This window comes from Musca domestica, unplaced genomic scaffold, assembly GCF_030504385.1.
Source record: "Musca domestica strain aabys unplaced genomic scaffold, Musca_domestica.polishedcontigs.V.1.1 92, whole genome shotgun sequence".
In the NCBI taxonomy this organism is placed as follows: Eukaryota; Metazoa; Arthropoda; class Insecta; order Diptera; family Muscidae; genus Musca; species Musca domestica.
In genome coordinates, this window is record NW_026712441.1 from 2445016 (window position 1) to 2472232 (window position 27217).

At 35.4% G+C, this 27217-nt stretch overlaps 1 protein-coding gene across 1 annotated transcript in view; it reads left to right on the forward strand.

Moving 5' to 3' along the window:
• Positions 1 to 4717: 4717 nt before the first annotated feature.
• The window catches only part of LOC101899092 (protein unc-80 homolog), a 61703-nt gene continuing 39203 nt past the window's right edge, over positions 4718 to 27217 (forward strand). Inside the window, 9 exon segments of the mRNA XM_059132008.1 lie at positions 4718 to 4800; positions 16459 to 16750; positions 20651 to 20677; positions 23642 to 23662; positions 23743 to 24087; positions 24148 to 24358; positions 26378 to 26469; positions 26666 to 26800; positions 26894 to 27204. Coding sequence (XP_058987991.1) covers positions 16565 to 16750; positions 20651 to 20677; positions 23642 to 23662; positions 23743 to 24087; positions 24148 to 24358; positions 26378 to 26469; positions 26666 to 26800; positions 26894 to 27204 — 1328 coding nt within the window. The 5' untranslated portion in view covers positions 4718 to 4800; positions 16459 to 16564.

Here is a 27217-nt window from a genome sequence, read left to right on the forward strand (position 1 = left end):
TCTCGCCGATCTGAGTCTGTCTGTCCATACTAATTTGTAATCACTTTACAGGTCGCAATTATGGCCCGATCTTCACGAAATTTAGAAGGGAGGTGGGGCTAGAGCCAGAATAGAAGCCTATTGTAATGGACCAAAAACTGAAAAATTTTCTGATTTTGCAGTTGCTCTACATGTCGCAATTATAGACCAGTCGAAGCGGAAGTTAGTATGGGGCTAGAGCTTAGGGCTGATTGCAGATTGCAATTATTGTCCCATCCTCACGAACATTTTCGCAAGGGTGGGGTTAGGATCAGATTGTTTTCAAAGATGTCCGCTATGTTTAGGGGTTGAATTGGACCAACAGCTAAAAATTTGCTGATTTTGCAGCCGTTATAAAAGTCACAAATAAAAACCAAAGGACACGAAATCTCGCATAAAGTTAGAGTTTAGGACAGCGGGTAGAATGGACCACTTATAATTAGAGTTAAAATGGACCACAACAACTAACATCACGACGGAGTGCGTACATATTGGGCAAATGTCCCTGGTCTAAATGCTAAGGGTAATATCTGGGCAGTGCTCCGTGATATAATTTCAAAACCGAGATCTTCAAAATGGATTTGGACATAAAGGGGCTTCTAACATATTTTAGGGGCTTCTAACATATGGTCGACCCCGCACGACTATATCCTTTGCTTACTTGTTTTGTATTATGTATGTTGCAAGTGAGTATTATAATAATACGAACAGTACTAAATTTTGTATTGGCATAGATATATAAATAGATATTTAGATAACTGTTGGTATCTGTATAAGGCAGTAGTATCCCTTTGGAACTTCAAATACCAAATTTGAAACAATTTCAGTGAACAATATCGCTAAAATCATCAAAAGACCGAATATCGGGAGGTACCGTTATATGGGAGCTATATGAAAACGTGGACCTACATAGCCCATTTACGAACTAAACCTGCCTACTACCGAATGTCGGGAGGTACCGTTATATGGGAGCTATATGAAAACGTGGACCTACATAGCCCATTTACGAACTTAACCTGCCTACTGGCAAAATAAACATGTCTGCAAAATGTTAGCCTTCTATATTGATTCGTTCGAAAGATAGCGTGATTACAACAGACAGACGCACATCGTTAAGTCGACATAAAATTTTACGCCGATCAAGAATATATATACTTTGACAAACGAAATGACAAAGTTAATATGCCCTCCATAGTATAAACGATATGGTTGGCTCAAGACGAAGTCTTCGTGTTAGTAGATTAATTTAATCCGTCCTTATCAACTGCTTATTTTAACGACAAAGAAAGGACAAAAGTCAGGCTGGGCCGACAATATGATACCCTATATCACTATGCATGCTACGTAGAGCTTCTAGTAACAACTAAATGCATATATTCTGAATTTGCTCTAAGTAAATAATGTTCAAAATACTCCTTATTGAATGCGCAATACAGCTTAAAATCGAACAAACTATATTAGGCAACTATATCATGTCCCGAATCGATTTCCTGTAAATTTAACAGAGGTATTTTTTGCTGTAGTGACCTCTCGTACCAAATAGCCTTTACGACTTGGTGAAGTCTAAGATATAAAATCGCATGAGACATACATATGAAAGCTACAGCTATCTAGGAATCGATATAATCCAAATGTGGCAGACTCTAATTTTAACCAGATTTTATCGTATGATCAACTTAATTATACAAAAATAGCACGGTTGGTATAACATGTGCAAAAATTTTGAGGGAAGTATATATGGGAGCTATATGTAAATCTGAACCAATTTCGAAAAAATCTGTCGAAAGTATTTCTACGCTGTTTCTTATACCTCGTACTGAATATCAATGTACTTGTATGTGGGAGCTATATCTACATTCTTGCTGATTCGAAACAAAATTGGCAGATGTTGGAATTTGGAAGGTCTTCTTCGTCCCTGTGATTTTTTGCCTCAAAAACATGCCATTGGTTTCATAGTGCGTTGATTTGTTAGTCTAAAGCACACACTCTATGCCGACGTTACTTATTACTCGGCTCATACAACCCCCAAGTTTTGCTGGAAAGTAAAGGAATTTACGAAGTACAAATATAACCTTAATTTTTAATTTTTTTTTCTCCAAAACTGTGATCTTTTTGGTGAAAGTATCGGAAGAAGTAAGCGGATATTGCCTCGTAATATTTAGTGAATTGGAAATAATATAAAGTGCTGTGTTTTCTTTATATAACACATATGCCATATTTGGAACATGTTAATCTTTTGTTGAAATGTATCCCACGAACTGGATCTGCACATCCAAATCTTATATTGTATGAAATGCATGGATGTCTACATCTTAAATACAATGGTTTAACAATTTAACATAGTACAGGAATGTGTTGTTAAGTATTCCCGTAAATTACTATTCTTTTTAGACAACAAACCTATCGTAGTACCTCGTGATACTGCGCTCCTGTCTTATTTATGTTTCTCCCTCCACCAAGAGAATTGTGTTGTATTTGTAAAAATGTCAACTTATCAGGTTGCAACCCTCGCACAAATAAATTATTCGCCAAATAACAGCGCACATAACGACACCGAATGTGAGTTGAGTGTTGGCATTTTATCTGGCGAAAGTGTAGACACACAGACACACACACACAAACATACATAAGTGTGACCTAAACACGAACAAAGGAGCGCACACAATATACACTTTATGGCACATAGGTACATCGAGTACAAATGGTTCAATTTGTTTTCTTTGATAAACAGAAAAAATACAGGGTACTTTGAAAATAATGTTTCGATATTAAAAATGAAAGGAGCAGAAGGAGGGGGAATCATGGATAATGGTATTCTTATTTGTATCATCGAAATAGGTTGGTGCAATTCTTTTATACGTATGATTAATATGAATTAGATTGCTATTTCATAACTTATACGTTTTTATTGTTTAATTCATAGTTTTACCCATGGTACAATAAAAAGGTTAGGTAGAGCTACCAGCTGATTACAATTTTTCTTTAAGTGTGCCCGGCTTCCGGCTTCCAGAATAAAAGCCTATTGGTTTTGGAGATGATAGCGTAATATTTAGGTTATGGACCAAAAACTGAAAAATTGTCTGATTTTGCAGTTGCTCTACAGCTCGTAATTATAGATCAATCGACGCAGAAGTTAGCATGGTGCTAGAACTTAGGGTTGGGCAGAAACCTTCCAATTTGAATGGTCATCGGGTAATATTTAGTGGGTGAAATAGACCATAACATTTGTGTTAAATAAAATTCAAATTTTCCATTAAACCGCGAATATTTTTAATCCCGGCGAAAACATAAATAGACGAAAAGGTTAATTCTAACCGTTGCGTAGATGTCGATAGTAAATATATCGGATATATATAGCGAATTATATACAATGTATAAATACAAAGGAAGGGGATGTTAGCTTGAATGCTTATATCTCAAGAATGGCTGGACCAACTTTGACAAATTTTGTCAATTCAGAATGCCGTCTTGGCATAAAAGTATAAAATCTAACAAATAGCATAAAAAGACGCCAATAAAGATGCTAATATAGATTTTGTAGTATTTTGTGGCCTTTTTTTAATTTTGATATTTTTTATCGCATGCGATTTTTTCAATTTGACTTAAAATATTGAAGTATATATTTTGTAATATTTTTCACCTTGCAACACAGGTAGGGGTTATTATATACAGATTGCAATCATCGTCCGATCCTCACGAACATTTTTACAAGGGTAGGGTAAGGTTTAGAAGGGCTTGGCCTATTGTTTTCAAAGATGTCCACAATATATTTAGGGGTTAAAATGGACTAACAACTAAAAATCTTCTTGATTTTGCAGTCGTTATAAAAGTCACAAATAGAAACCAAAGGACACGAAATCTCTCATGAAGTTAGAGTTTAGGACAGCGGGTAGAATTACTTACAGACGATATCCGAAATACACAAAAGGGGAACTTCTGGCTTTTTTATGCTGATTTCGTTGACGAATAAAGTCAAATATCATAGACAAGAAAATCATATAGATGAGACTAAATTTGAAGATACAGAGCGGTCTCTTGCATTTAGAGATGATAGCAAAATATTTAGGGGTTCTAATGAACCAAAAACAGAAAAAAATTCCTCATACATAATTGAAGTCAATTGACACGCCTAAGAAGAGAGTTAAGGACAGGGAAAAATTCTAGAATTTTGGACGACCATTGGTTTATATTTAGTTGTAAAATGGACCACAACAACTAACAGCAAGACGGAGTGCGTAAATATTGGACAAATGTCCCTGGTCAAAATGCTAAGGGTAATATCTGGGCAGTGCTCCGTGACATAATCTTAAAAATGAAATCTTCCAAAATGAATTTGAACATAAGAGGGCTTCTTACATATTATAGTGTTGTAGGGTATTACATGGTCGGCCCCGCCTTTGCTTACTTGTTAATAATAATTCTGAATTCTACAATTATTTTACTTCATATTTACTCGCAAAATTTCATTAGACCTAATAATTTATCTACACCCTGTATTCAACAAACACTTGCAAACCACTAGGACATCCCCCATACGCACTGTTGGTCATACAGATGAATTCCTGTGTATATCTTCTCTCTTATGTGAGTTTGGCGCTCCGTTTACATATGTGTGTGCGTGTGCGTGTGTATTTAACGAAAGGCAAGATACTCGTCATTTGTCGTTACACTCCTTGGCTGATACAGTTTTTCCCTTTTCAGTTACATCCGAAGCTTCGAACCGTTAAAAAGTATTTTACTCTGCCAATCAAATCGGAAACCAGTTAACAAAATAATCAAAATGTAAGTTTTTCTTTGTCCTGAACAAAGAAAAAATAAAAATCCGATTGAAAATTACCTTTGAAATTGTTCGCACAATTAAAATCCAAATTAATTGCAAGAAACGTATAAAACCAAACCCATATTTGCTGTTCAATTCGATCCTAATGAAGTGTTAGCCATCAGCAATTATTGGGCAAATAATAAACGTGGGTGCGGTAGCGGTTGTGTAAAAACAAGAAATTAAGGTGAAGCGTTATGAATAAACTAAATGTTATGAAAAATTAATGAAAATTTATAGAAAATATTGAAATTAAAAGTGAAAATGTTCTTCAAGTGATTATGTAAGCAAGAGTGAAAATTTTTCATCGAACAAAGGCGACCTCTATAGAGTTGGTGAAAAAATTTCCATGTCTCTATACTGGAATCCCAAGATTTGGAGTCTGCGTTTATCAAACGGATAGATGACATACAAAAGTGACATTCCACCACCCCTCATTCTCACACTTTAGAATAGATAACAAAATATTTGGGCCAACAGCTGTCTCCAGTGCAACAAAAACAAATACTGTAGTAATGCAAATGCCGACAGACTGTTTACAAACATTACAAAAACAGCTGATTGAATAATTATGTTGCTCTGCGCATTGGATGCTACTCTTTTAGAGATGCTGAGAGGGATTTCGAATTGCTCTCTTAGAATTTTATCTGGAACATCTGGAATCTGTTGCAGCAACAAGTGGATGAGGGCATATGCTCCCATTCATCGGCACTTCAAGAGCCTGTTGCTGTGAACTACATTCCAACTACGTTTTTAAATAATTTAATTTAACTTTTAAACCAGTAAGGAAAATTTGATAGTCGGGCGGGGCCGCCACTATGCAAAATTAGTAGAGCTCCGGTAAAAAAATAATTTATTTGAAGCAGATCATACCACCTATCAACATTTGGCTTTAGAGCAGTTATAATTTGGTTTCAGAGGAAACTAATATATGGGAGGCATATCCAATTCTGAATCGATGTTCACTAAATTTGACGGAGACATTTTTATCTTTTATACCAAATAACATTAATTATATCACCTCGAGAAGGATGATATTAAAACAAGTACAAAAGCTGTAAATTCCACCGGGCCGAACTTTGAATACCCTCCACCATTAAGTGATTCTATATAATTGAGGGCAGAATGATTTTAGAAAAGTAAAAATTATTTACTCCTTTACACCCATTACCGTAAGATGCTAATTATTTTTTATACCCTCCACCGTATATAGTATGTAGGGTATATTAAGTTCGTCATTGCATTTGTAAATCATCGAAATAATCATTTTAGACCCAACAAAGTATATATATATATTCTTGATCAGCGTAAAATTCTAAGACGATTTAGCCCTGCCCGTCCGTCTGTCTGTCCGTCAGTCTGTTGTAATCACGCTACAGTCTAAACGAATTAAGATAGGAAGCTAAAATTTTGCACAGATCTCTCTTTTGTCTGCAGGCAGGTCAAGTTCGAAGATGGGCTTTATCGGTCCATGGTATCGTATAGCCCCCATATAACGGTACCACCCGGTATTCGGAATTTTGATGATTTTACCCACATTTTCCAACGGAATCGTCTGAAAATCCACACAAGGAGTTCCTTGTGGGTACTTTATACCTCGGAGGAGAATTATCTATATTGGCCGACGATATCGTATATCCTCCATATAACGGTACCTCCCGATATTCGGTATTTTGATGATTTTAGCCACATTTTCTAATGGAAAGGTCTGAAAATCCACACAAGGAGTTCCTTGTGAGTACTTTATCCCTTGAAAGAGAATTATCTATATAGATCCACGATATCGAATAGCCCCCATACAACAGTATGAAAGAGAATTGTCTACATAGGTCCACGATATCGTATATCCCCCATATAACGGTATTTTTTATGATTTTAGCTATATTTTCCAATGGTATTGTCTGAAAATCCACATAAGGAGTTCTTTTTGAGCACTTTACCCCAGACATAATTTTGTCTATATAGGTCCACAATATCGTATATCCCCCATATAACGGTACCCCCGATATTCGGGATTTTGATGATTTGTCTATATAGGTGCACAATATCGTATATCCCCCCATATATCGACACCTTCCGAAATTAGGTATTTTAAAGATTTGAACAAAATTTTCAAATGATTTTATTTTTTTAATTTTTTAATTCATTCCAAACGGTGGAGGGTATTCAAAGTACGGCCCGGCCGAACTTACTGTTTCAGCTTTGGATACCCCATAAAATTCAGCTTTGGATACCTCATAAAGTCCATAGTTTTCATCATAGTATAATTTAATGACGAAAATTTGGTTCGGTCTCGTGCTACTTTCTAACATTCATCATTTTGCATGTTTCTACCACAATTTCCGGCCGAATGAGCCCCAGGTTTGACATTTTGAAGTTTACCTCTTACAGACGTACATCCCAAGTCTACGTTCCCAAACAATATTCTCTTAAGGTTTACAAATTCAATAGAATACAAAATTTTCTTTTCTGACCAAGTACCATCACATTCATTTGGAATTTGCCAATCCCCCATATTGGTTTGAAACTTGGACTTAGGGGTACACTTATTAAAACAAATGCCCTTTTGGAAATTATTCTGTGAGATTGTTCTCTACCCCAGAGTATCCTAAATACACATTTTTAGCCAAATCGATTGGTGAATGTGGTCAAGACTCGCGAAACAGCTAAATTCAGAAGGTACCTTTATATGGGCGCTACTCCGAAACATTGAAACAACCGGAAATAGCTAAAATCATATGAGGGTTTTCCAAATCGTGAGCATATATAGAGTTATTTATTTATTTATTTATTTTTTTTTTTGCGGTGTTGTCTTCTGCTTACTAAAAACTCTTACCAACATTTTCCGAAATTAGTAAATAAAATATGGTTAAACTGTGAAATATATATATGAAATAGGCGTGACGCTTAAACAGCGATTTAAGGTATAGCAAGTATATCCGGATGGATATAAATCCTTTTTTTTTGTAAAATTTCCAATTCGTTCCACTATTTTGCATAGACCGCATATTACAGTTCGCCATAATATTTGATTTCTCATTTTGAATTCTCAGTTCGGATTATTGTCATATAAAAGAAGTAGGTCCACGTTTTTATGCTAGCCCCATAACTCTTTGTCGATTAATTCATCATTTGTCTTAATTCAAAATTTCTGGATTCGAGCTCTATTGGTTCACCCAAATCCAAATTGTACCAAATGTAGTACCATTTTAAACAATGATTTCTGAGCTGTGTCTGATATTTGGTACCAAAAATTATTATTGTGGAGTTCATATTACGCATGTGAGGGACTATAACACCAAATCGGATAAAACATATGTATGGAAGCTATAGCTATATGTAAACCGATTTTCATCAAATTTGAAATACTTATTTCTAGAATGAATTCAGTCGGAATTGCCAAAATTTAGTCCATTTAGGCTGATATTTAACATTTGTTGCCCAATAAACCTGATATTGGATAAAGATTTACACGGGAGAGGTATTGTTGAGCTCCATAAGTTATCTGATACCAAATATCATTCTTGTGGAGTGCATAGTACGAATGTGAGGGACTTAAACCCCCAAACCAGATGAAACATATATATGGGAACTATAGCTATCACTGAATCGGTTTTCATCAAATTTTATGTACTTGCTTCTATGCTGAATTCCGTCGGAAGAGCCAAATTTCATTTGGACTGATATTGGCCATTTAGTACACAATAACCCGAAATCGGTTGAAAATATGTAGGGGAGCTAAATATAAATTTGAACCGATTCTCACCAATTTCAATAGGTTTCGTCCTTGGGCCAAACAAATATTGTTTGGAAAAATTCATCTCATTCGGACAATAAATGCGACCTGCATTTTGTTCACAAAAATACATTGACAGACGGATTCACACATGGGCTGTGTGAAATTTGAAGAATGTTTTTTCACATTTTATGAGATATATAATTATTCAAAATTTTGACTCTTTGTGAGGGAGGTACCAGAGTGAACCGATATATCCCATCTTTACACCGAATATTGTGTTGATAAACATGGGATATGAAGAAAATCGGCCTCTTATTTCACATTTTATAAGAGTTATAACTATCCGAATGTCCACCCTTTGTGGGGGAGGTACATACTTGAAGCCCTAGCACTGACAAAAATATTGGGATTTGCTAATTTTGCACAAAATCGAATGATTCTTTTTCTTTCTATGAGGTAAAATATTTTCTTTGAAAATATTGACCTTTTGTGGGCGAGTTACCAAAGGAGTGATCCGATGTTGCCCACCTACGAACTCGATCTAAGTTTGACCATAATATTACGATGTATCAAGTTTGGACCAAATCGGATATTTCCTTCGAGAGACAGACAGACGTACACCCCTAGATCGACTCCACGTTTTGGCCGTAACAAATAATATACAGGGCCACGTTTAAGTTTTTTTTTATAATTAATGGCACATTTTCTAACAAAATATGTATGGTGGAGGGTATAGAAAGTTCGGTCCGGCCGAAAATAATATATTTATACCCTCCACCTTGGAAAGAAGGGTATATTAACTTTGTCATTCCGTTTGTAAAATCCTTAAATATTCGTCTTAGACCCCATGAAGTATATATATATTCATAATCAGCATAAAATTCTAAGTCGATTTAACGATGTCCGTCTGTCTGTCTGTCCGTCTGTCTGTTGAAATCACAGCCCACATTATTTGACGTAGAGCGCCAACATTTAGTAGAGCTATTTGCATTGTGTCTAGGATAGTTGGTATTGAAAATGAGATATATCGGTCCACGTTCTGGTATAGTCCACATATAACGGTACCTCCCGATATTCGGTATTTTGATGATTTATGCCACATTTTTTCACGGATTTGTCTTGAAATTGATATTTGTAGGTCATAACGGGTCTCTGAGCGTGTGGCAAAACATTGCATGTATAGGTCTACGTTGTGGTATAGCCCCCATATAAAGGTACCTCCCGATATTCGGTATTTTAGTTTTATTTTGCCACATTTTTTCACGCATTTGTCTAAAAATTGGTATTTGTGGGTCATAATGGTGTCCAGCTCCGGTGGCAAAACATTGCATGTATGGGTCCATGATTTGGTATAGTCCCCATATAACGGTACCTTCCGATATTCGGTAATTTGATGATTTTTGCAACCTTTTTTCACGGATTTGTCTGAAAATTGGTATTTGTTGGTCATAATGGGTTCCAGCTCCGGTGGCGAAACATTGCATGTATGGGTCCATGATTTGGTATAGCCCCCACATAACAGTACCTCCCGATATTCGGTATTTTGATGGTTTTTGCCACATTTTTTCACTGATCTGTCTAAAAATTGGTATTTGTGGGTCATAATGGGTCTTAGTTCGTGTGGCGAAACATTGTAATTATAGGTCCACGTTTTGGTTTAGCCCCCATATAACGGTACCTCCCGATATTCGGCATTTCAATGGTTTTTGCCACATTTCTTCTAATGTTTCTTTTACCCTAAGGTGGAGAGTATTAAAAGTTTGGTCCGGCCGAACTTAATGTTTTTTTTTTTTGTTTTTAGTTGTTATATGCAGGTTTGACTATGATAAACTAACCATCACGGTACCATAAGTACTGAATAAGCTGTTCGCATTGGATGGACGAATAGATAAATGGGAAAAGGAGAGTACTAAGTTTTGTACCATTGCTGCTGGGTGGATATATAACCGTTAATGTGCGGACATGCAATATAATACTATATTGTACTATACAAAGAGTTAGCAACACTTGCAGTCCAAAGAAGGTTTCGATTCTAAAGTGTATGAAAAGTACTATCTTCGCTGGGTAGATCTAGAATTTAGAAATTTGATATGATCATTGCTTCTGGTGTGCGAATCTAAAAAAAGAGTAATTAGAAGGTACATAGTGATAGTCAATTTGATATCATTGACATGGAGACCCTGTAATATAGCACTACATTGTACTATTTATAAAATTTATTTCTCAAAAATCGTTTCTATTACCAAATAAATGAGTAGAACTTGCATGCAAAATTAAATTAACACAAAATAAGGCGCTCTCATCTACTAGTTTCTATACCCTGAGCCATATGGCTTCAGAGGTATAAATCATTTAATAGATCAAATCGACTATGAAGAATTGCCACTATTTTTTGTCTTCTTTTTACTTTTTAAAAATAAATATTTAAAGGTACCAAATGACACTAAATAAAGAAAAAGTTGGTCTGTAAAAAATATGGATTTGTACTAAAAGCGGGGGAAACAACAGAATTCCTATTATGACAAGGGACTTGAAAATTCTTAATAAGCTATGGATGAGAATAAAGATGGTTTTTGTGAATTGGTAATTTGGTATAGCTCCCATATACATTTTCGGCCGATTTCATGTATTTGATTCACCAAACATGCTATGTATCTCTAATTTCAATGATATAGCTACAAAATATATGTTCGGCAGATTTCACATATTTGATGCGCCAAACACGATACGTATGTCCGATTCCAATGAAATTCGGCATGAGTGACCAGGTTTGGTAAAAAAATAAATTTGCCAAACCATATTGAAATCGGTTCAGATTGGGGTATGGTTTTATTAAGAAGCATTGACCTACATCGCCTATGCAATGGTATTAGGCTGAGAATAACAAGAAAAAAAGCTGTAAGTTCAACCGGGCCGAACTTTCAATACCACCATATGCAAAGAATTTTGCAATTTTCAAAAAAAATAAAATCCGTTAAAAATTGTGTTAAAATCTTAAACATACCGAATGTAGCCGTTATATTAGGGTCTATACGAAGACGTGGACCTGTATAGGCAACTTTTGTCATAATCCTTTACAATATAAACAAGTAAAAAAGCAGTAAGTTCGGCCGGGCCGAACTTTGAATACCCTCCACCATTTGGAACGAATTAGAAAAATTTCCAAAAAAATAAAATCCATTAGAAATTCTTATAAAATCTTTAAAATATGTAATATAGGAAGGTGCCGATATGGGAAGATATACGATATTGTGGACCTATAAAGACATATCCATGTCTGCGTGTAAAGTACTCATTGGAAAAAGTGGCTAAAATCATCAAAATACCGAATATAGGGGAGTACCGTTATATGGGGAATATACGATATTGTGGACCTATATAGACAATTCCGTTTCGTGGATGAAAAGTGCTCACAAAGAACTCCGTGTGTGGATTTTCAGACAATACGATTGGTAAATGTGGCTAAAATCATCAAAATACCGAATATCGCGGAGTATCGTTATATGGGAGCTATGCGTTATCGTTAACCTATATAGAGAACTCTCTGTCGGGTGGTAAAGTGCTCACAAAGAACCCCTTGTGTACTAAAAACCCCTTGTGACCATTCCGTTGAAAAATATGGCTAAAATCATCAAAATACCGAATATCGGGGGGTACCGTTATATGGGGGCTATACGATATCGTGGACCTATGTAGACAATTCTCTTTCAGGGGGTGAAATACTCATAAGGGACTCCTTGTGTGGAATTTCAGACAATTCCATTGAAATCGTGGACCTATATAGACAATTCTTTTTGAGGGGGTAAAATGTCCAGAAGGGGCTCCTTTTGTGGAATTTCAGACAATTCCATTGAAAAATGTGGCTAAAATCATCAAAATACCGAAAAAAAATAAAATCATCAAAATTTCGATGAGTTACAAACGGAATGACGAACTTAATATACCCTCCATACTTTTTTAGGTGGAGGGTATAAAATGTGAAACTTTAAAAAAAAATCGGTGAATAATGTAGCTAATATCATAAAAGTACCGAATATTGAGAGGTACCGTTTTATGGGGATTATACGAAGACGTGGACCTGCACAGACAATTCTCCACCTTAGACTGTAGTGTCCGAATTTCAAATACCAAATTTGAAACAATTCCGGTGAATAATTATCAAAATACGGTGTATCGGGAGGCACCGTTATACGAGGGCTATGGACCTGCACAGACAATTTTCTGTCTTAGGCTGTAGTATCCTTTACGAACTTCAAAAACCAAATTTGAATACCAAAAGTCCTGCAGACATAATATACATTTGAGTAACATTTTATCAACCTTTTTCATTTTGTTCGGAAGCTTGAGTTATTTCCACAGGCGGACATCGCTAAATCGACATAGAATTTTATGCTGATCAAGAAAGTGTTACAAACCATACTATGGTGGAGGGTATAGAAAGGCGCCAGGACAAAGTGGTATATCCTAAAAAATTTACAAAAATGCCGCTCATAGCTTGCTTTGTGAAATTCTCAGTGAATTTTACAAAAATGTCGATTTCAAGAAATACCCAAATGTTTTAAAAGCTCTATGCTGATCCATCTATTCAAAAGTAACCCTAGAAATTAAAGGGTTTTATCGATACTATGTATTAAAACAAAAATATCATTACTTTATTGAACCGAAAAACTTTCTGTCTAACGAGAAATTATTTTATTTTTTATTTTATTTTTTTTTTTCTAACAATGATGTAATTTTCTGCGTAATTCAATTTTTTAAATCGTGATTTTGAGTAGGTTTGGACAATTTATGCGTTATTACAATTTTTAAGATCTCTTCCTCATTTCCCGCAGTGATTTACTGGCCAGATTTCATGTTTTAGCTGTGAACGTGAAGTTCCAAAAATACACAATTAACTATTTATTGAACCTTTAAGTACATATTAATGTACTTATGTTTTGGCAATAGAAGCTTGAAACATTTCATCGTTTTTAGGGAGTTGTTTACAAACATTAAGTAACAGCTGATAATTGTTGTGATGCTGAATTTTTTGCTCTGCGCATGCGATGCTTCTCTTCCAGATGGTGAGAGAAATTACTAAACTTTCAGTTTTTCACAAAAATGCATTTATCTGAACCATATTTTTCCAAAAATGTATTATTTATTACAAATACGCGGTACCCAAAACATACATACGAACGGTTTCCCATGTATGACATACATATGTACGCCGAGTTTCGTTATTTTCTATAAAAGCACGAAAATATGGGTAAATGCTGCTGTTGTTTTGGAAACCGCAACGTAAAGTTATTCCTCCGTTCTGGAATATTTGTTTACAAACATTGTGGAACAGCTGAGAATGGCTGTGATGCTGAGTTTTCTCTCTGCGCATAGGTGCAGCTCTTTAAGATGATGAGGGATTATCATAACATATATACATATTTATCTGAGCAACAACTCAATAAATATATTACAGCTGACGGGAAAGATATATATAAACAGAATCTTAACATTTGTTTCAACTATCATAGACCCCCTTAAAAGCCGGTTACTATTATAGTATTACCAAATCACATGCTTTCATTCATCACTTCCTATTTCTAACCCACCCTGCATTTACTATTTCCTTTTAACATCCCCACAAGCATTTAACTTTCAATTTATTTGAAATATGTTTGAGCGTGAAAACACGCAAACACTTGTTGCTCGCTCCCTCCCATCCTTCTCCATCCCTACCATTTCAATTAGCCGGTCTCCACACAACAACAATCCTATTGGTGGAATGTTTACCTCACAACTACATACCCGTCTGATTGAAATTGTGGGGATAGGTTTCAGAATTTGGTTTGCGTTTAACTTTTAAATTGCTGAAACATTTTTATTAGCCATTGTGATTAGTTGAACAAATCACTTTTGTTTTAATAGCATTTTGTCAGGCACGCAAGGAAATACAAATATCCTGAAATCGCTTAATTTGAAAAGAGGTAATATATCAAATGGATTTTTTTTTAGCCATTCATCAAATGGTAGTGAGTGATAAGGACATGTTAATGGAATTTCATGGTTAGGACATATTGGAATGAGAAGTGAAAAACTTTAGTTTGTGTATCAATTATTTGGTATAAATACAAAGGAAAGACAAAGTCCTTAATCCACTTCAAGTCTCTCAATTTTATACCCTCCACCATAGTATGGAGGGTATATTAAGTTTGTCATTCCGTTTGTAACACCTTAAAATATAAATTTTAGACCCCGATGTCGTCCGAACAAAATGAAGAAGGTTGATAATATTTTACTCAAATGTATATTATGTCTGCAGGACTTTTGGTATTGAAAATGAGCCATGTAGGTCCACGTTTTGGCATAGCCCCCATATAACGGTACCTCCCGATATAAGGTATTTTGACGATTTTAGTACATTTCTCAACAGAATTGTTTCAAATTTGGTATTCGAACTTCGTAATGGATATTACAGCCTATGACATAAAAATGTCTTTGCAGGTCCACGTCTTCGTATAACGGTACCTCCCAATTTTCGGCACTTTGATGATTTTAGCTATATTATTCGCCGGAATTGTTTCAAATTTGATATATGAAGTTCGTAATGGATACTACAGTCTAAGACAGAAAATTGTCTGTGCAGGTCCACGCCTTCAAATAGACCAATATAACGGTACCTCCCGATGTTCGGTATTTTGATGATTTTAGCGACATTATGAGAGAGGTAGATTGCTTTGGATATGCGTACTAAATATTACTAAATTTGGTATTGAAATTCTAAAATTTGATATTGAGGGCACTGTTGGTACTTATCGAAGAATTATAGTACACATTTCCAAAAGCACATTTATATCTTAACCACAATCATCTATATCAAATCAAATATCTTAACAATGATATTGATATAGATCAAATTTCAAGGTTTCAGCTCTATTCTTTCATCCAATACCAAAGTTAGTACCATTTACTACTTTTCTTACATTTATAGTACACATTCCCAAAACCAACTCCACATCTAAATTCCAGCTACCAAGAGAGAGCTCAATATCAAATTTCAGAATTTTATATCCATCCTTTCACCTAATACCAAATATAGTACCATTCAGTATTTTTTAGTACAACAATAGTACACATTTTAAAAACCATCACCATATGCCCAGGCTACACGTGAACAGCGACCCTAATACCAAATTTTGGGTTCAAGCACTATCTGTCCACCTAATACCAAATATAGTAATATTAACTACTTTTGGTGCACATTTTCAACAGGGACGCCAACACCAATATCTCAAATTACCAGCTTATTCGGTTCACCCAAAACGGAATTGCACCAAATTTAGTACAGTTCTTACACTTAGTACACATTTACAAAACCATATCCTTGCATCGACCCCACATCCAAGAATTATACCAAATTTCAAGATTTTACCACTATCCGTTCACATAATTCCAAAGAGTACAAACCTTAGTGAATTTTAGTATTTTGGTGCACGTATTTTTAGAATGTCGAAAACCCTTTACTTTGTCTATCCTACACAACATCCAAGACTTTCACTCCAAATTTCGGATTTCCATCTCCATCCTTTACCCAAATACCAAATTTAATACTAATCTGTACTTATTGTACTTTTTAGTACGTATATCCAAATCCACTGGAATGTATCGACCAAAAATGATCCTTATGCCAAATTTTAGACTTCCAACTCAATCCCTTACCAAACAAAAAAAAAAAAAAAATAGTACATTTCAGTACGTATTTCCATAACCACCTCCAATTCGGAGTCCTACACACTATTAGTGATCAACAATACCAAATTTAATATCCACCAGCAGAGACTCCAATAATAACAATACCTGACTTATTGATAGTCAAATATCAACGAAAGAATATCCTCTTTTGCAGATCCCTAATTGAAATCATGCAAATTAATATGACAAACATCCGAGTTGGAAGCGAAAAGATTTTCTAAAGTAAATCACCAAAGTCTCAACAAGCAAAGACAAGAAACATGGTCACCAATACATCAACAACGAATAACAATAATCATTCGAATAATAACGATGAATTCGATATCGATCAGGATGATGGCTTACAGGATTTGGGATTACCCGTTTCGGTACAGACTTTCCTCTGGCAACAGATTGCACCCTTCATAAGGCCAAAGCTGGGAAAGCTGCATGAGGCCAGTTGTATGGTAAGTGAAAATTTTTGAAAAAAAACATGACTTTATAATTGAATAATCAAAAGAAAAAATGAATGAAAAATAAAATTAATTGTGATTTAAGCTAACTGTTATTGTACATACATAAATATTGACTTTGACAGAAAACACATTTCTATAAAACAATGTGCTGTAAATACGGCTATTTATGTTTAATATATTTTTCTTTTCTTAAATTAATATAATTATAAGGCAGTTTTATACGGTAAAAGTTTCCAAATCTAAGTGTACGAAGTTTTATACTGTGAATATACTATTTGTGGATTTTAGAAAAAAATAAAATGGTTTTTTATGATCATAACAATTAAAAGTTTTTATGGGATAATTCAATTCAACACGCTATGTTTATAATTATTATTTAAAGTTTAAAGGACTAAATATGCCTAAGCATTTGTATCTTTTAAATTCGGAATTGTATTGCACATTTGGTGCACAATTAATTTGAAATCGGATAAAAATATATATGGAAGCTATATTCAAATCGGAACCGATCTCGATAAAATTTGGCAAAGATATATCTGAGCTGTATTCGATATATTTCCCTGAATATCGTTGTTACGGAGTGCATATTACGGCTGTGGGTAACAAATATGACAAATCGGATGAACAGTATATATGGGAGCTATAGTTGTATCTGAACCGATCTTCACCTAATTTGACATACTAGCTTCTATACTCAATTCGGTCGTAAGTGCCAAATTTCATCCAATTTGGGCAAATATTAAACGTTTGGTGCAAATCGGACGAAGTTATATATGGGAGCTATATCCAAATCTGAACTGATCTCGATAAAATTTAGCAGATGTATTTCTGAGCTGTATTTGATATATTTCCCCAAATATTGTTGTTACAGAGTGCATATTACGGCTGCGGAGGACAAAATAACAAATCGGATGAACAATATATATGGGAGCTATAGCTATATCTGAACCGATTTAGATCAATTTTGGCATACTTATTTTCAGGCCTAATTTGGTTGTATATGCAAAATTCCATACTATTCGAGCTAATATTACACGTTTGGTCCACAATAAAAGGCAAATCAGACGAAGATATATATGGTAACTATATCTAAATTTTGACCGATTATCTCAAATTTCAATAGGGTTCGTCCTTGGGCCAAACAAATGATTTGTGTAAAATTTCATCTGGATCGGGCAATAAATACGAACTGTACTTTGTTTACAAAAATACATACTGTTACAAACAAATCCACAAAGACATAATACCCTGACCACCTTGTGGTGTAGGGTATAAAAAAAAATAATAATAAGAATATATTTTTGAGAGGGACCGATCGCATTTTTTAGGATTATGTTTGGAACTTCAATTTTTTTACGATTATTTTTTGAGGATTTTTTGGAGGACTCTCAGGTTAATAATCGTGGATTTTTGTAAGAACTTTTATTTAAAACTATCAGAATATTTTTGAATTACCATCATGTTTACCGTCGCAGGTGTGTAGTTTCGATTTTTTTTAATATTTTCTTGAGGACTATTAGGCTTATAGTCGCAGATTTTTTAAGAATATTTTCTAAAGAACAGTCAGGTTAGTAATTGGAATATCTTCTGAATAACTGTCATGTTTATAGTTGAGATTATTTAAAGTATTAAAAAAAATAATGATAGGATTTTTTAAAATTTTTTTCTGAAGGTTTAAGTTTTGGTAATATTTCTGAAGGACAATAAGGTGTATAATCAAGAAATTTAAAAACTGAGTGTAAGCAAGCAAGTGTACTATTCCCGTACTAGCAGCGAAAAACCAACTTTAAAATTCTAGATTCGTTGCAAGAGCTAGTGTTTGGCCTTTTTAGGGGCTCATTATGCACCATTAAGTATTTTTCGTACAAATACAGGACGAATTTTCAAACCTCCGCCAATTCGCAAACACATATAACATAAGTACTATAAAGGGTGAGATAAAAAAACTGCAACAAAGTCGACCGAGATAATTTATTTTTTTTTAATTTTATTAAATGAAAGCAAAAAATTGCATCAAATTTTAGGATAAGTTTAGATCTTTTCGAATTGGTCACCTTTGGCACGAATTATGGCCTTCAAACGGCCAATGAAACCGTCCAAGATGCCAGAATGTTTGCTCTGCGGTATTTTGGCCCATTCCCGACGAAGCGCTTGCTTGAGGTGATCGACACTTTGGTATTTTTCAGTGCCAACCTTGCTTTCCAAAATACTTCAGCCACAATAGTCCAACGGATTGGTATCCGAAGATTTTGGTGGCCATTGTGCGCTGGAAATTAAGTGAGGAACCTTATTTTGTAACCATTCTTGGGAGGCGCGTGCTTAGTGCGATTGTGCTGAGTCCTGTTTGAATGTCCAAGGTCTGCGGCCAAACTGTTTGCGTGCCCAAGGCTTTAATACACCCTCCACCCATTTCGCGATTAATACGAGCGGAGAGCGACCATCGGCTTTTATGGCGGCCCACACCATCACCATAGCCGGTGCTTTTTCAGCTGACCTCTTTGGCAAGTGAAAACGATCATTTTGTCTGTTTACAAACTGCTGCACAACGAATGTTTTCTCATCGGAGAAAACCAAATTCGGCAGTTCACAACTTTCGGTCAAGCTAAGCAACTCTTTAGCTCTTTTGAGTCTATTTTCTTTCCGTTGCGGTGTAAGTTCATGCACTTTTTGGAATTTCAATAGCTTTACCCCGAGCTCATTTTTCTATTTTTGCCGAATGGAATATTGCGATATGTTCAGCCCACGAGCCATTTTCGGCCACTGCGACGCGGGTTTTGATCAAGTCGCTCCTTTACTTTTCGAAACATTTCTGCTAATGTTGCTGTTTTCTTTCGTCTACTCGTCCTTGACGTCGGGCTACGCTACCAGTATCACGGTAACGAGCGATGGTACGAGACACAAAAGATTTATTCACATTTAAATGCAGGAGTGCTCTAACGATAGCCACTTGTGGTTTTCCAGCCAAATATAAAGAAATCACACTATGACCCTTGAATTCCATCACGAATAATTTTTTTCTGAAAATTCTCACCAAAATGCTTTTGTTCGCTTGTAAATAATATAATTAGCTGTCACGGGAATAATTTTAACAGCTGTCGGACGAGTGGCTTAGAAATGACAGCAGTCTGAAGTTGGTTGCAGTTTTTTATCTCACCATGTAAATATTGAACTTAAGAATTTTATCTCTATTCCTTCAGCCAATATCAAATTTAATACTATTTAGAACTTTTCATACAATTATAGTACACATTTCCAGAAACACCTCCATACGTCCAGGATTCACACGAGCGGAGACCGTAATACGAAATTTAAGATTTCAAGTGTTAGTACGAACTTTTAGTACAAATTCGAAAAACCCATACTTATCTCACGTCTACGCATCAAGATTGACTGGAGAATATTTATTAATAATACATTTTAAGAGTATTTTCATAAAAATATATTTTAGGAACAATCTGGGCTATTATCTTAGAGTTTCTAAATTTTGGTTAAGCGGTGTCAGGCAAAATATTTTGAGATTTTTCTAGTAAACAGTTTCAGGAACTATCAAGCATTGTTAAATTTTAGGAATATTTGAATGAAAAATAACATCCATAAAAAGTAAATTGTTTCTTATAAAACTGCCTTTAATTTATTAATTTTGTCTAACTATCTACATTCAGTGTTTTATTATTGTCTAATATTTTTTGATTTATCCACGTTTTTCGTTGCTTAAAACAACAATTTAATAAACGAGCCTATTTAATATTAATACAAAATATTAAATAAAAAAAAATGTTTAACAAAATTTATAACACCAGTTTTGTTTAAAAAATACTTAAAAAACAAACAAAACACAAAATAAATCAATTTAATATTTTTTGTGTCTGTCTTACATAACATTTGATGTAGTTTTGTCAACATGCACCGGGACACCATGTAAGTTGCCATTTCAGCGGTAAACCCCAAAAAAAAAAGATAATTACCCGAAATGAAAGAATAACTTTCATCAGACCACCATCCAAAACACACACCCATCACTGGTTTTTATTATTCGGTTTTCTTTGAATTTTATTTAATTATATTATTTTCTTTATGTGTTCAAACAAGTAAGCAATTGTCCATATGTCATATAGTCATGCCAAATGGTTTCCAACGGTTTCAGAACGGAGCCACAATAAGAATAAAAAACATATTTGAAAATTTAGATTCCCAAATATATTCAGCCAAATGTCCCGTTTAAATGTTAAGAATTACAAATAAAGAATTACAAATAAATGATATGGTCTACTTCTTAAAATAAATATTAAATATTATCCGATGACCATCCAAAATGGAAGGCATCTACCCTGACCTAAACTCTAACTAATGGCCGCGTCAATTCGTCTATGTGACCATTGGAGCGACTGCAAAATCAGTTTTTTTTTTTTTGTATTTTGTGATTATTTCCAAAAATTAAAGGCTCCCATTTTAATCCTACTCCTGACTCCAGGAACAAACCTTGAAATTTGGGATCTAAAAAAGTAATACCGATTTGCTAGGCCGATTTAGCCATATCTATCTCTATGCCTTCACCCAATACCAAATTTAGTAACATTTAGTACACATATTCCAAAAAAACTACGTCTCTCCATCCTAGACACAAAAAGTGATCCAAAATTAGTACCATTTACTATATTTCGAATAATTATATAGTACGCGTTTACAAAACCACTACCGGATCTCAACTTGAGATACCAACACAGACCTCAGCTCAAATTTCGGGATTTTAATTCGCTCAATACCAAATCGTATAATTTCGAATAATTGTAGTACTCATTTGCAAAATATCTCAATCCTATCACAGCAGTAATCACAATATTCAATTTCACAATATCAGCTCTATCCCTTCTCCAAATTTAGTTTTATTTAGTACTTTCCGAACAAATAAAGTGCACATTTTCAAAATCACCTCTATATCTCAATTTTAGATACCAACAGAGACCTCAATATCAAATTTGAGGATTCCAGCCCAATTGAGGATTCCAGTACCAAATTTAGTACCATTTAGTACTTTTCGTACAATTATAGGACGTATTTCCAAACCACCACCAAATCTCAAACTCAGACCCCATAACAAATCTGAACATCAAATTTTTTATGTTTTATCTTTACCCCCTCACTCAATACCGAATTTAGTACAATTTGGTACTTTTCGTACAACTATAGTACACATTTCCGAAACCCCTTCTATATCTCAATTCCAGATACCAACAGAGACGTCATTATTAAATTTCGGGATTCCAGCTCTATCCCTTCACCAAATGCCCAATTTAGTAGCATTGAGTACTTTTCGAACAATTATAGTACACATTTACAAAACCACCTCCATATATTAACCACAGATACTAACAGTTACATCTATATCAAATTTCAGTGTTTCAACTCTATTCCTTCATTCAATGCCAATTTTGGTATTATTTAGTACTTTTCGTAGATATGGAGGTGGTTTTGGAGCCACCTCCATATCTCAATTCTAGATACCAACTGAGACCGCAATATCGAATTTCAGAATTGCATCTCTATCCCTTCTCCCAATATCAAACGTAGTACCATTCAGTACATTTCGTACAATTATGATACACATTCTTCCAAAGCACCTCCATGTGTCCGGGCTACACATGAACAGCGACCCTTATACCAAATTTTAGCCCAATACCCACCCAATACCAAATCGTACCAAATGTAGTACTATTTAGTACTTTTGATGCACTTGGAGTACACATTTCCAAAACCATAACTTTATTACAAACATATTACCAAAAGGAGCCCCAATACAAAGTTTCAAAATTTGAGCTACATCCGTTCACCCTAAGTCTAAATGTTTCAAATTTAGTACTATTTTGTACAGTTCGCAGACTTAGTACACATTTCCAAAACAACCTTCGTATATTAAACTTACTTTTCAACCTTTATTCTCATAACAAATTTCAAGTTTTTACCTCTATCCGATCACATAATATCAAATGGTAACATTTTAAAAGTTTGGTACCATTTCAGAACTTTACATAACCTGAAAGTTAGAATTTCCACGAACTTTTTACTACTTATATCACGCACTCCACCAGAGACTCTCTCTTTTCGTAGTCTTTTAGTACGAATTTCCAAAAAAAACAGTCTTATCACACGCCTAAGCACCAAGACTGATTTCATGATCCGGATCGGAAATTATTGAACACTTAGTACCAACTTTGAAATTATTCGGTGAGGTTAAAGTCTTCATAATATATGGACTATACCAAAACATGGATCTATGTGGACAGTCCTACCGATTGAAAATACAAACTGCTAATAAAAAAATATATATCTGAAAAATCAATATGGCTCATTTTCAATACCAAAAATTCTACGGACCTAAAATAGATGTGAATATAATTTTATCAACCTACTTCCTTTCGTTCGGAAGCTAGAGTGATCTCCACAGATGGACATGGCTAAGCAAATTATTTCGAGGAAGATATAAAAATCATACTACCATGAATGTGTTGAAACAAATCTTTAATTATAAAAGAACAATTTCAATTTTCAGTCACCGCGGATATGGATTTTATACTTTTTAAGCAAATTTCTAATCTCCTTTATGTTTTTTATACCACACTGCTTACCACTGAATTAAATTGAACTTTTGTACATAATATTTTATTCTGTTTTATACACACACCCCATTTCCTTCTATGTTCTTGTGAATAGTAAACTTTTTTGATGTTTAATTTTTTTATGTTTGATGTTAAATGTTTTCTTATATTTGTGTTTAAATTACTCCAAATCCTCCCACCATTCATAGACTTATTTTAAAAGAATTAAAAAATAAAAAATAATTAAATTTATTATACATTATTTTGCTGAAAACATTTTGGACAATAGGAATCGAAGGGAGCATGTAAGGTAAGATTAACATTTTCTCTATAGAGATTGTTCACGATTTTATTTCAAAAACTATATTTTCTTTTTTAACACTCGTTTAGTCCTTTGAAAAAGTCGTTGTCCTGAATATACAATTTGGTCTGTCACCTTCGCTGACCGATGGCCTGGCTGCCATACCACGTTGGCGTCTGCTGCAGGCCGCCTTGCCACATGTCATGCATTGTGTATCGGCCTTGCTGCACAACCGGGTCAAGGACATGCAAGCCATAGGACAAATTGAGACAACATTGTTGTATGCCATGCAATGGATTTTACTCTATGCCGCCGAGGAATGTGCCGGTGATGAAGGTGGTTTGGGTGGCGGCGGCGGTGGTGGCTTGGTCACCGATGGTGATCACAAGGGCAAGTCAATGGAACAATATTTATTTTCTGTACCCACAATTACGGTAAGTCTGTGAAGAGTAATTTGCTGGAGGTCAATGAAAAAGTGGATTAATGTCTTTCAGCTCTTTGTCTATCTTTTTGCCCCCATAATCCATCATTTGAAAGAATCGGATTTCCAAAATTGCCGCTTGGAAAATGGCATAAAATTGTGGCAAGGCATGTGGGATAATCGTGCCCCAGGAGCTCCCTGCTTCACTGCTCCGGTGAAGCCAAAAGCACGCAATTTGTTGTGTGCTCCCACACCGAAAGGATCAACAGATGTTTTTACCGGGCGTAAGTAATGGACGGTCTTCTACACAGTGATGTCCTAGAGAAGGTCTCCTGTGCTTAAAAACTTCAAATAATTTATGTATATAGAGAAGTCATCCGAAAGGTCTTTTTGTCAGAAAAGACTTCCAAAGATGAGGTCTTCTATACACTAAAGACCCCGAAGGTTTTTAAACATATAAGACTTAAACTCCTCTACATACAAAAGACCGACAGATACTTTTGTATACACTAAATACCTTCTGAAGGACTCCAGAAGATCCACTACACAGAGAAGATGGTCTATGTAAGGAAGACCTCTAGAAAATTTTTGTACACAGAGATAAAACTTTCTAAGGGTCTTCTATACATACAGATAAGTCCTCCAAATGGTTTTCTACACATAGAAGACCACCAGAAGGTCTTTTACACAGAGAAGATCTCCTGAAGGTATTCTACGGAAAGTCTTTCACGCATAGAAGACTCTTAAAAGGTCTTCTAAACCTTCTAAATCTTCGGCAGGTCTTTTACGCAGGGAAGGTCTGCTTCAAAGGTTTGCTTAGAAGGGGAGTTCTTCTAGGCAGAGAAGACAATCGGTAGGTCTTTTAGGCATAAATAATCTTCGAAGGTTCTTCTGTTCTAAGAAGACCCTCGAAAGGTCTCTTTTAAGATTTTCAAAGAGGGGCCTTGTTAGATTTTCTACGCAGAAATAACTCTTGGAAGATCTGTTATACAGAGAAGACCTTCAGGATGTCTCCTGTACAAGGAAGACTCTCGAGAAGACTCCACGAACGGAAGACCTTCTGAAGGTGTTTATAGCGGGACTTCTACGTAGAGAAGACCCTCAGAAGTTTTTCTGGGCTGAAAAGAACCTCTAGTGGTCTTTTTTGAAGTTTCTCTATGAAGAAAAGAACCTCGGTAGCTCTTATATGCAGAAAAGACCCTGGGGAAGATCTTTTGCGAAGAAGAGTCCCCCGAGATGTTTTCTGCACAGGGAAGACCCTCGGGAGTTCTTATATTCAAAGATAACATTGGAAGGACTTCTATTCAGAGAAGACCCTAGGAAGATCCTCTGCCCAGAGAAGACCTACCGACAGTCTTCAGTACAGAGAAGACCTCCAAAAGATCTTCTTTCTAAGAAGAGACGACCCTGGTAGTATTTCTAAGGTACTCGGAAAGTCTTTTACGCAGAGAAGACTTCCTAAACTTCCTTTACTCAGAGAAGACCCTCTGAAGGTCTCTACCCACAGAAGACCTACAGAAGGTCTTCTTTGGCTTTTTTAAGGTTTTCTAAAAAGAGAAGAACCTCAGTATTTTGTATATACAGAAAAGAACCCTTGGAAGATCCTTTACGAAGAAGAGTCCCCGGGAGATTCTCTTCGCAGGGAAGACCCTCGGGTGTTCTTATATTCAAAGATAACATTGGAAGGACTTCTGTTCAGAGAAGATTCTAGGAAGATCATATGCCCTCCAAAAGATCTTCTTTCTAAGAAGAGACGACCCTGGTAGTATTTCTACGCAGAGAAGGCACTCGGAAAGTCTTTTACGCAGCGAAGACTTCCTAAATTTCCTTTACGCAGAGAAGACCCTCTGAAGGTCTCTACCCACAGAAGACCTACAGAAGGTCTTCTTCGGCTTTTTTCTAAAAAGAGAAGAACCTCAGTATTTTGTATATACAGAAAAGAACCTTGGGAAGATCCTTTACGAAGAAGAGTCCCCGGGAGATTTTCTTCGCAGGGAAGACCCTCGGGAGTTCTTCTATTGAAAGATAATATTGGAATGACTTTTATTCAGAGAAGACGCTAGGAAGATCCTCTGCCCAGAGAAGACCTCCAAAAGATCTTCTGCAGGAGAAGACGCCAAAAGGCCTTTTGCCCAGAGGACGTCATGTACATAATGTCTTTTACGCAGATAAGATCCACGCAGATAAGACTTATATTTGAAAGAATTCTTCTTAAAACCTAAAAATACCTCTATTAAATATAACCTCCACAAGGTCATTCACTCATAAATGATCTCTTACACTCTTCCTCCCTCCCTTTCTAGGCAAACAATCCCTAAGTGTTGATGCCATGTCGCCCAAGGCGGATTCACCACAAAGTGCCGGCTCCGATCACACTACACGGCAAGATGAAGAGGTACGTACCACATAACTGAAATATCCTGCCATAGCTAAAGCCTAAAAGCTGTTCTATTCAAAAAAAAAAAATATATAAAAAACAAAATTCTTCTTCTATGTGTGTAATTTCAATATGAATGTTTGTATTTTTGTTTTTCGTTTCCTTTCGATAACCTATTGTTTTTTTTTTTTTTTGGAATATTAAATGTTTTTAGAGCTCTTGGGTGTCATCGCCCAAGGAATTTTTCCCCGAAACCATACCCGAAGAAGCATCCAGTGTTGAAGATGAACGTGTTGTTATTTTTCGTTTACCTTCTGCTTCCCATTTAATGGACAATTCATTTTTTACTGTAATTGTTAAATGCTTAATCACTTTCGAACCCATGGAATACGATTTTTCCTAAATTTCTCCATTTTCTTTTACATGACATGTGGCATTGTAGGCCGATGCTAGCCTGCTGACACAACAACAGCCGCAAAGTCGTCGTGGTAGCCGCCAGTCGATACACTCAAGGGATAAGGATAAGCCATCGACGAAATTTGAATTTGATCAACAGGAGTTGATGCGTGGAGCTTCGATGAAGGAAAAACGCAGCGCCTCAATGGAAAGGGAAACGGAATCGGATAAATCGGAGAGTGTTAATGCTGATGTATCTGCAGCCACCTTTTTGGATGTGGGCGTAATGCGTTGTCTATTTATATCACACTGGCAGGAGGAGGGCATATTTTGGAGTTTGCAATATTTGTATAATAGGTAAGGTTCTAAA